Source organism: Octodon degus, unplaced genomic scaffold (genome assembly GCF_000260255.1).
Source record: "Octodon degus isolate 3935 unplaced genomic scaffold, OctDeg1.0 scaffold00002, whole genome shotgun sequence".
NCBI classification, from domain to species: domain Eukaryota; kingdom Metazoa; phylum Chordata; class Mammalia; order Rodentia; family Octodontidae; genus Octodon; species Octodon degus.
The window spans coordinates 28,589,577-28,600,146 of NW_004524578.1; the positions used below are offsets into that span (position 1 = coordinate 28,589,577).

The following is a 10,570-nucleotide window of genomic DNA, read 5'->3' on the forward strand; positions in this document are numbered from 1 at the left end:
CTTGTTTTTAATTAGAAGACTATTAAAGTGAGAACAAGGAATTGAGATATGCAGTTATCAAATGGAAGCCAAAAATGAGGTGGACCCACTCCTAAAAAAAAAAAAAAAAAACTAGAAAAGAATATTGAAGGGATCCCAGGGTAATAATACTATTTTTTTAAAAAACAAAATCAATAAATTTACTTAAACCAAGTTTCTCACCATTCTGGGTCATAGACAGTTACAAAGCCTTTCTTGCCCCTGGTCCCTGGAGTCTGTGACACAATTTATAACCCTGTTGTAGTGAACCAGTGAGAAGGAGTGAAAGAGCACACAGACATGCAGCGTGTAGATTGAAGAATCAAAACAATTTTGCAATCTGATTTTCTATCCAAGGAGGTAGTAAAGAGATTTCCTAATTGTCTTTTAACATATGTAAATTGGTGATAATAATGAATAGCATATGAATGCTCAGAATATTCTATACCTTATTTTTAAATTTTAGCAATGATAGGTAATTCCAAAATGGCTAATTAAGGTTGCTGCTTACTGTTCCCTGGAAGTTTGTCTTTTATTCTGAGATTGATTGACTGATTTACTATTGCTGGGGATTGAACCCAGGACCTTCACATTCTCAGCCTTTTTTATGTGTTTTTCTTTGTTGTTTGTTTTACTGTGAGATAAGAGTCTTGCCATATAGTTCAGACTAAACTTAAACTCACTATGTAACCCAGGCTGGCCTCTAACTCATGGTAGTCCTTTGGCCCTAGCCTCCCAAGTGCTGGGATTATAGGTGTATGGCACCAGGTCTGGCCCTCAGCATTTTTAAATTTGTTTTGTTTTGGTTTTTTTGAGACAGGGTGTCTCTATGTAGTTCAGGCTGGCCTTGAATTTGCAGTGATCCACTAATCCAGCCTCCCAAGTGTTGGGATTACAGGCATGCCTCCCCATGCCCAGCTAAAAATACTCTATTTTGAAGTAGATCTCACTAAAGTTTGGGCTCAAACTTGGGATTCTTCAGCCTCAGCCTTTCAGAGTACTGGATTACTGGTATTACCACCATCCCTGGCTATATCTTGCATATTTTTATATATCATATATCATATATAAATATCATTAAAAATCTATATGTACATATGCTTCCCAATGTTCATAATGTTAAACATGTCCTTTGTGCAAGTGTGATGGTTCTCTGTAGGAGAATATCTGTGGATCTTAAATAATAAGAATGTGAGTTTTTGTACTTACTGTACAAATTGAAGTTTTTTTCAGTGTATGTACACTTTTTTTTTTTTTTGCAGAACCGGGGATTGAACTCAGGCCCTTATGCTTGCCAGGGAAGTGCTTATTCTACTGAGCCATCTCCCTGGCCCTATGTACACTTTTATAACCATAAAACATTTTCAATATCTTTTTATGAATGGTGATGAATCTGTCTGCTTGCTTGTTTCTTTTCAAGATTGGGTCTCACTAGTTTAGGCCACCTTTGAGCTCATTATGTAGCCCAGCTGCCTCGAAGTTATCTCCCTGCTTCAACCTCCCAAGTGCTGGGATTATAAAAGTGTACTGCAACACCTGCCTTTTTGTTTCCCTTAGTGCTGGGATTGAGTTTAGGGTCTTGTATGTCCTAAACAGGTACTGCTGTGCTGAGCCATATTCCCAGATCCTAATCCCTTCCTAAATTCACAGAGAAAGAAAATTCAGCCCTTCATATATAATATGATTTGTCATATCGCATATTACATTGAGTGTATACTATATTTAATATATCAGTTAACTTCAACTTAATATATATATATTTTCTTTTTCTTTTAATGGAGATTAAAACCAGGGCACCCTACCACTGAACCACATTCTCTGCGTTTTTATATTTTTTATTTTGGGACTGGGTCTTGCTAAATTGCCCTTATGGGACTCAAACTTGTGATCTGCCTCAGCCTTCTTCAGTGCTGGAATTACAGGCGTTTGCCACCAGGCCTAGTAAAATAAATGTCCTTTAAAATGTATGTTTGTTATGTTACTATGTATGTATGTCACTATAAATAACATCCTTAAATCCTTAAAAAAATAAAAAATAAAATAAATAAATAAATAAATAAAATTGAATTGAAGGCCTTTGCACTGGCTATATCGTCAGCACTTTTTATTTTTTTGAGACAGCGTCTTGTGAAGTTTCCCAGGCAGTACTTTAATTTGCAGTCCTTCTGCCTCAACCTCCCAAATACTGGGATCACAGGCATGTGCCACCATGGCTGATTTTTTTGTTTGGTTTTGATTATATATATTTTTATTTTTTATTTTTTGGCAGAACCAGGGTTTGAACTCATGCCCTTGTGCTTGCCAGGGAAACACTTATTCCACTGAGCCATCTCCCCGGCCCTTTAAGTTTTGAGAGAGGGTCTCAGTAGATAGTGCAGGCTATCCTTGAACACACGGCTGTACTCCCAAGTGCTGGGATTTCAGGTGTATGCTACTACACCTGCCTATCAGGTGCTCCCCTCTCCCCAGTCTCTTTTGAGACAGGGTCTCACTATATAGTTCAGGCTGGCCTCCAACTCACTTTGTCACCTAGGCTGGCCTTGAACTCACTGAGATCCTCCTGCCTCAGCCTCCCAGTTGTTGGGTTTGCAGCTGTGTGCCACCACGCCCAGACTCAGGTGCTTGTTCTTGACAACTATCAGGGTGTTATTCAGCCACAAGGACAAATTTTATTTTTTTGTGCTGCTGTAGATGGAACAGAGGGGCTCACGTATGCTTGGCAGGCACTCTTCCTACCACTGAGCTACATCCCTAGCCCCTTCTTATTTTGAGTCAAGGTCCCAGTAGGTTGCTCAGGCTGACTTGCACTTGTGATATCTTCCTGCATCAGGCTTGCTTCTTAGTGCTAATAGGCAGAGTCTACAGCTAGCCCATTTGTTTGCTCAGGCTTTTGTGCTTAGCACTTTTGGACAAGTCTGTGGGAGGTCAGATGACTGTGGAAGGTCTTTGAAGGTCTTATCTGAGAGGACAGCGCTTAAGAATTGTCCTTGCTGGGCATGAAGGTGCACACCTGTCATATGAGCTATCTGTGAAGCCAAGGAAAGAGGACTGTAAGTTTGAGGCCAGCCTAGACAACTTAGTGATTTTTTTCCCCCTACCACAAATCCAACTCAGGACCTTGTGTTTGCCAGCCAGGTGCTTGTGCCACTGAGCTACCTACATCCCTGGCCCTAATTAGTGAGATCTTGTCTCAAATTAAAAAGGTCAAACTAAGGATTGTTTTTAAAAAGGGGGTGGGGGCTCTAAATATAGTTTATTACTTCCTAGGTTAACCCCCAGGACAGCAAAAACAAAATCTTTACAAGTTATAGGTCTATTTCATTCTGTCTGTAGAAGCTGGACTACCAGGAGGCAAGCATTCTATGGATCTCAGGTAATTTCTGATCCACACTAGTCTGTCTACCCTGGCAGGAACTGGTCATCTAATTTTTGCTACTATGGAGAAACTACTTATATCTGGTGTGATAACTTATACCTGTGATCCCTGTTTGATGGTATCTTGGTTCTAGAACACTTTGGTTTGCAGTCAGTTTCGTTCACAAACAGAAGCATTTGGCTAAATCTTGTTGTTTGCAAACTGCATCGAGTGACGCCATCTTTCTAACACAAAAACATGACTATCTTTTCCAGAACTATAGAACAAACCAAATTCATGAACTGAAGTACTACCACTGTACTTGGGAGGCTAAGGCAAGGGGAACAAGAACTCATGCTCACCCTGAGCCACAAAGCTAAACCCTATCTCAAAAACCGAAAACAAAGCTGGGCATGGTGGCACATCCTTTAATTCTAACACACTGGTAGGCTGAGGCAGGAGGACTGCAGTCTGAGTCCAACTTGGACTTTAGTGAGTTGGTGAGACCCTGTCTTAAGTTTAAAGACAATATTCTAAAAGGGCACAGGATGTGGTTCAGTGAGAAGGCCTGGATTCAGTCAGTCCCCAGTATACCACCACCTCTACCACAAAGTGTGAGGTGGACAAAGAGAATTACATTTAAAAGGCAGTGGGGAAAAAAAAAAAAAAAAAGGCAGTGGGCCAGGGAGATGGCTCGGTAGAATAAATGCTTGCCTGGCAAACACAAGGGTCTGAGTTCAATCCCCGGTTCTGCCAAAATATAAAATGAAAATAAATGAAAGGCAGCATCCCTTATTATGTAGCCTATATATAACCTCAATGTATTTCCTCCACATTCCTTTTCTTTTTTTTTTTTTTTCTTTTTTGTATTTTAGGGAAGGGTCTATAGGGTGTTCAAGGTCTCACTAGTAGATTGGATTCATAGTGATCCACCTGTTTAAAGCCTCCCAAGAGCTGGGATTACAGGGGCACACCACCATGCCCTGTCTTAATTGCTGTTTCAGGGCTGGGGAGACGGCTCAGTAGAATAAGTGCTTCCCTGGCAAGTGCAAGGGGCTGAGTTCAATCCCCAGTTCCGGAAAAACAAAAAAAAGAAAAAGAAAAAAATGGCTGTCTCTGTGCCAGGGGCAGGGCTGGCATGGCAGGCCTGGGAATCAAACCCCCAGCCCTTGCTTCTGCTGAGCTATTTGGCCAGCCCTCTCCACAGTTCTAAGCCCCATCTTAATCATCACATTCTGTGCACAGACACGATGAAAAGTCTGGAGTTAAGTTGGCCAGACAGTCCTGCTTAGGCAGACGCAGGGACTGGGGTTCAATCCCTGGTGTCCCATGCTGGCCCCACCTCTCCCAGGCCACGCTGAGACAGCAATTAAGACTGGGCATGGTGGCACACGCTTGTAATGCCAGTGCTTGGGAGGCTGAAAACAGGAGGATCACTACAAGTCCTATCTGTGTAGTGAAACCCTGTACTAAATACAAAAAAAGTCAAGTTGTAGAGGCTGTAGCTGCCTTGATCCAGCACAGTGGTAGTGAATCTTTTAGAGACCAAATGCCCAAACTGCAACCCAAAACCCACTTATGTATCGCAAAGTGCCAACATTGGAATTAGATAGTTTACAAAAACATGTACATTAGCATCTTTTGTCTTAAAAGACAAACAGTGCTCACAGGAATGCCAGTTTGGCCACCACTCCTCTAAGATCCTGTCAAGAGTGTTCAAGTTTCCTTGTAAGTTTTAGTGCTTAGAAAACTTGAGGCAAAGCCACCTCTGGACCTTACTCCATCCTGCTCTTGGCAGAGTTCTGGTGTGAGCTGGGGGTGCAGTTTAGTTGTAGCATGGTTGCCTAGCATATTCAAGGCTCTGGGTTTGATTCCCAACATGGCCATGGGAAGTGGGCATGGGGGATTATGATTGGGGGGTTTTGGCTGAGAGCTGCAATAAACATTCATGGTTCTTTCTGAGAATTCTATCAAAGCTTGAATTGCTCTACCCAATTAACTGCTACAGCTACATCTGGCTAAAATTTTATTCCACTTTGGAGTGATTCAGCTTGATTACTGTTGGGTGCTTCTAACATTTGTAATACCAGTTCATATTTGAGTCCCTTCTGGGGACAGTATAGGGAAGACAGGTGGTGGCGTAAGAGGCAGGAGCAATCCTGAGAAGTATGCCCCTTTTCATTCAGTGCAAATTCACAAACTATTTCTAAACTAGTCCAGGTTGGGTAGGGAATGCTGAGAACTAAAGTAACCATTCTGGGGCCCTTTCTGTGGAAGTGTGCATGGGACTGCATGTTAATTCTACATTTACCTTCGTCTTTCAGGAAAAGAAGCAGCAGAGGCTGCTCTGGAGAAGGGGGATGAAAGTGCCGAATGTCACCAGTGGTAAGAACACTATGCAGGACTCTGGGAGAAGCCAGGAATGCCCAAGCTGAGGCCTTGTTTTCTTTGCCTTGGTCAGAGGCATTTGTCAGAGAAGCCAGGAGAGGGAACTTTAGTTTGTATTCCTTACCCTTCTCTTGTCAAGAACACAAGACTTTGGTGGAGATGTTTTGGGGTGGGGGTGAGACAGAGGTCGAGTACAAACTTCTGCTGGAAGAAATGAGTATCTTTGTCAGAATCACCCTCACTTGCCAGGCATGGTAGTGCCTGCCTACCATCCCAGCATTTGGGAGTTTGGTGCCAGCCTGGGCTACATAGTGAAACACTGTTGCCAAAAAGAAAAAAAAAAAAAAGTCACCTTTGCCATAAAACTTGTGGGTTCCTTCTTGGCTCCTTGATACTGGGACAACTCATAGCTCCCTGGCCCTGCACAAGCTTTTCTTCCCCAAGCTGCTATCCCTGGCTGGTGGTCAACCTTGGCTTCTTTGCTTGGTTTACATGTAAAAAACTGGATGTAAGCTCATTATCATGTTCACTTGTTAATGTATTAGCTTACTGAACTGGAGATGTAGCTCAGTGGTAGAGCTCTTGCCTTGTGAGGCCCTGGTTTCCACCCCCAGCACTACAAAAAACCTAAAACCCGGGTATTGTGATGTCAAGTGCTGCCAAGTTGCACAGATCAGGGCTTATCCATGTCCTGGGGCTTAATTTCAACATCAGCTTTAGTGAAAATGTTCCTTTCCTCTTGTTCTGCCCTCAGACTGAGCTAAGTGAGAGGCTGTGTTTCTGCATCTGTTGCTGTAAGGTATCTTCTCAGAGGCCAGGTAACTTTCTAGGATGTCACTGCTTCCCTGGGATCCCTAGGATGAAATCTGGTCCATACTTTTAGGTCTCCTTGAGGAGGACCTGTCTGGATTAAGCATGAGCCTCTGGAAGGGCCTGATAAGACACCCCATATACTTAGCAAATACATGAAAAAGCAACATAGGTTTTGCTTGGTTAGACACTTAATGTCAGCCTTTTCTAGGAACAACACTGAAGGGATCAAACAAGGCTTTTAGTGTTTATTTTTTTTAATTTTTATTTATTTTTTTTTTAAATAGTTGCTGGTACTTTAACCCAAGGTCTCAAACTTGAACGATTGGGGCCAGGGAGATAGCTCAGTGGCATAAGCACCTGCCTGGCAAGGGCAAGGTCCTGAGTTTGATTAAAACAAACAAACAAAAAACACCAAAAACTTGAACACAAGCTCTTCCACTGAGCTATATCCCTAGCCCTGTAAGACTTTAGGGAAGATAATACAAAAGCTGGCTTACTGGTTCCCCTGGAGATGTGGAGGAAAGAGCTAAAATAGTTCCTTCCTCTTCTTCTGTTGGTTCCCAAGTCTCAGTGATAAACTTGGATACTATCAAGGGTAAGAAGATGCTCTTTTACTACCTGCTCTTAAAGACAGTGTGCTCAGGGCACCTTCAGTTTGATGCCAATTGTTAAGAGTACGCCCTTTTAACCCCCCCCCCCCAGCTGGGGGTGCTGAACCCAAGCCTCACTCATGCCAGACGCTCCTCCACTGAGCTTCCCTCCAGCCCAGGTCTCCAAGTTGCTATGACACATGTGGCTATACTCTATCAAGAAAGGGAAATTTGAGGGGCTGGGGAGATGACTCAGCGGAATAAGCACTTCTCTGGCAAGTGCAAGGGCCTGAGTTCAATCCCCGGTTCCGCAAAAAAAAAAGGGAAATTTGGAGATTGACTAAAACCTTAACTAAATATTCTTAAATGTAATGGAGTACTACTGTATATGGGAGAGCAGGTTTTGTATACTTCGAATACGTCAGAGAATTTCAAGCCTACATTGTGTTTGCTGAGACTGCAAATCTGTGAGGTGAAAATGTATTTTGAGCACTGGTTGAGGGTGGGAGGTGCACACTGCAGCTGATCATGGGTGGGGCGTCCGCTCCCAGTCACAGCACCCACTCCTAGTCCCTGAGCTTGCTGCTGCTTCCCCTTTAGGTGTGCAGTGCTTTGTGGTCAAGTGGCTGAGTGTGAGGGCATCCAGAAGCGCATCCAGAGTGGCTTTAGCTTCAAGGTGAGAACCAGCTTCTCCTTTTCTTGCGCTTGGTTAGTCTAGATCTCCTGCTCTTCCTGGTTTCCTTAGCTCAATCCTGTTTTTTTGTTTTTGAGACAGGGTCTCACTGTGTAGCCTAGGTTGGCCTCAAACTCACAGATCCTCCCACCTCAGCGTCGAATGCTGGATTACAAGCGTGTGCCAGTTCCCTTAGAAGGGCATCCCCACCTCCTTTGCACCTTGCTGCTTTTCTCTGAGCAGCTCTAGTCTGATTTGGTTTATGCTTTTTTTCCTCTCAGGAACATGTGGACAAAGCCATTGCTCTCCAGCCAGAAAACCCTATGGCTCACTTTCTTCTTGGCAGGTGGTGCTACCAGGTGAGCTGTGTTCCAGAGCCTGATAGAAAGGTCCTATGTGTCCTGTAACATCGATCAGGGTCCTTAGTTTCGTCAGCCTGGTCTCACTCAAGTCTCATTTCCTCTGAATGTGTCTTATTAGTAGTGGCTAACCCTGTTTGCACTGTAGAGTACTCAATATTCGGCAAGCTATTTCCTAAAACCTTTTCACATCCCATCTTTTGGTGACAGGTCTCTCACCTGGGCTGGCTAGAAAAAAAAACAGCTACAGCTTTGTTCGGAAGCCCCCCTAGTGCTACTGTGCAGGAAGCTCTGGAGAGCTTCCTAAAGGTATGAGGGAAGGGAAGGGAAGCAGAAATGCTCAGGTAACCTTGTTTATTACTGGAACACCTCATGGGAGGGGATTCTGATATAAGGCAATTTTATGTTCTGTGAGGAAAATCAACCACTGGGAGAATTTATATTATACAAATAAAGATTTCTGGACCCATTGAATTTATCTCCTGTTTGGGGACTAGAAATTACTCATGTATGTCAGCCTGACCAGAATTTGGGAGCCTCATAAAGAAATGCCTTCTTCTCTTCTCCAGGCTGAAGAACTACAGCCAGGGTTTTCCAAAGCAGGAAGGATATACGTTTCCAAGGTAAACCACCAATTTCAAAAGATGCCAACCCTGTTTATGGGAATTTTGGGTGTACATGTATGCATGCTGATAATTGAGCCCAATACCTTGTACATGTTGGGCAGGCAGGCTGGCACCTAATGGACACCCTCTATTTCTGGGAACTATTCTTTTGTTCTTGTTGATGGTGGTGGGCTAGGTTAAGTGCTGCACCCATCCCTTGCCTGCCTCCTGGGAACTCTTAAAAGCACACACATTTGTCCCTTTTAGTCCCCTTGTGCTATTTCTGATGGGTTTTCATTGCTCTCTCTTTTCAGTGCTATAGAGAACTAGGAAAAAACTCTGAAGCTAGAAGGTGGATGAAATTGGCCCTGGAGTTGCCAGATGTCACCAAAGAGGTAATCTTGCTTAAAATATTGGACTGTACCATAAGTCATCATGTGACCCTTTAAATTAAGCAAGCATAGGGGGCCTGCCTCTTAGCTCAGTTCTTTAAGTGGCTGCTTCAACAAAGCAGTCAGGCTCAGGTTGCTGTGGTTTGATCCCCACAACTCAAGCCAGCCAAACGTGCCCTGAATGAAGGCATTCGGAGCCAAAAAAAAAAAAAAAATTAAGCAAGCACATTTTCCTCTGAGGTCTTATTTTTCTGGAAAAAGGAAAGCTTACCCCCTATTCACCACAGGATCTTATGTACCTTGCGGGGTAGGGGAGATAGAGTTCAGAGGAGTTCTTAACTTCCCCAGGCTATCTGGGAAAAACTACAGATAGCAGACCTCAAAGAGGTAAGTAAAGAGGATTAGTGGTTTGGAAAAAGTTAGCTTTTCAGTACTAGATTTTTCTCTTTCTTCCTAGGATTCATCTTTCCAGAAGGACCTGGAAGAATTACAAGTAGTTTTAGGAGAATAACCACATTTCAGTGGCCCCCAAGACTTGAAGGATACTGCTTAGACCCAACCTTGATCAGGAAACCAAGAAAGAAGAGCTTAGAGTTGCCCTGACTACCCACTACCATTCTTCAGCATCTTGTGTATTAGCTCTCTGCTAATTTATTCTAATTTGTTAAGTAATCTCAATTTGGGGAAGCACTTGTAGCTGGGGCTTCCACTGTTCTTCCCCTTAAGGAAATTAATGGAAAATCAAGACTTAGTCTGGCACTTGATTTAGTATTAAGTATAAGTGGAGTCTTGAAGGCTGCTGAGAATTTAAGGTCACAGCACTGCCCTGCAACTGCAGGTGAGGTAGACAGAAATTCTAAGAGCCACAGAAACAAAAACACAGAACCTGTCATTCTAATCTTTTTCACTGATTAATATTTGACACATAATCTAACCCTTAAGATCATATCTTTCTACCAGGACACAGGAAGGGTCAGAGGAGCGCATCTATCACTTGTCATTTGGATTCTACCTGGACTCCTGGGCTGAGCCAGGGGCTGGATCACTTGACTCCCAGTATTCTGGCAGCTTTTGGAATGACAGTAATGGCATAGAGTTTATGATACTGTGAAGCAATGGTCTGAAGAGTTGCCTGGAATATATTTTGGTACATGATTGAAGTAAAGTGAATTTAATTAAAAGCAATGTTTTCCTTTCTGTTTTAGTTATCAACTCTTTGTTAGCTCCCATCTATAGAGGAAATTAAAGATAGTAGAAAAACAGGTGATCCAAATACCTTGTAGAATGAAAGCTGTTTGGTTAATGCTCTTATCACTGAAAATTTTAGCTGCTGAGTAAAATTTAGACAGGTTAATTTTATCCTAATTAAGGCCTGCT

At 42.9% G+C, this 10,570-nt stretch overlaps 2 protein-coding genes across 7 annotated transcripts in view; one reads left to right on the plus strand and one right to left on the minus strand.

Annotated features, from left to right (window-relative positions):
• Positions 1 to 10,405, plus strand: part of Rmdn3 (regulator of microtubule dynamics 3) — a 28,784-nt gene extending 18,379 nt beyond the window's left edge. For all 6 annotated transcript variants that reach the window (XM_023711519.1, XM_023711514.1, XM_023711501.1 and 3 more), the window contains exons 7-13: positions 5,698 to 5,758; positions 7,765 to 7,840; positions 8,119 to 8,196; positions 8,407 to 8,505; positions 8,766 to 8,819; positions 9,116 to 9,196; positions 9,651 to 10,405. In XM_023711519.1, the coding sequence (XP_023567287.1) occupies positions 5,698 to 5,758; positions 7,765 to 7,840; positions 8,119 to 8,196; positions 8,407 to 8,505; positions 8,766 to 8,819; positions 9,116 to 9,196; positions 9,651 to 9,704 (503 nt within the window). In that variant the 3' untranslated portion in view covers positions 9,705 to 10,405. The remainder of the gene's footprint in view (positions 1 to 5,697; positions 5,759 to 7,764; positions 7,841 to 8,118; positions 8,197 to 8,406; positions 8,506 to 8,765; positions 8,820 to 9,115; positions 9,197 to 9,650) is intronic.
• Rad51 (RAD51 recombinase) overlaps positions 1 to 10,570 on the minus strand; it is a 43,461-nt gene that overhangs the window by 3,218 nt on the left and 29,673 nt on the right. The gene's annotated exons all lie outside the window — the stretch shown is intronic.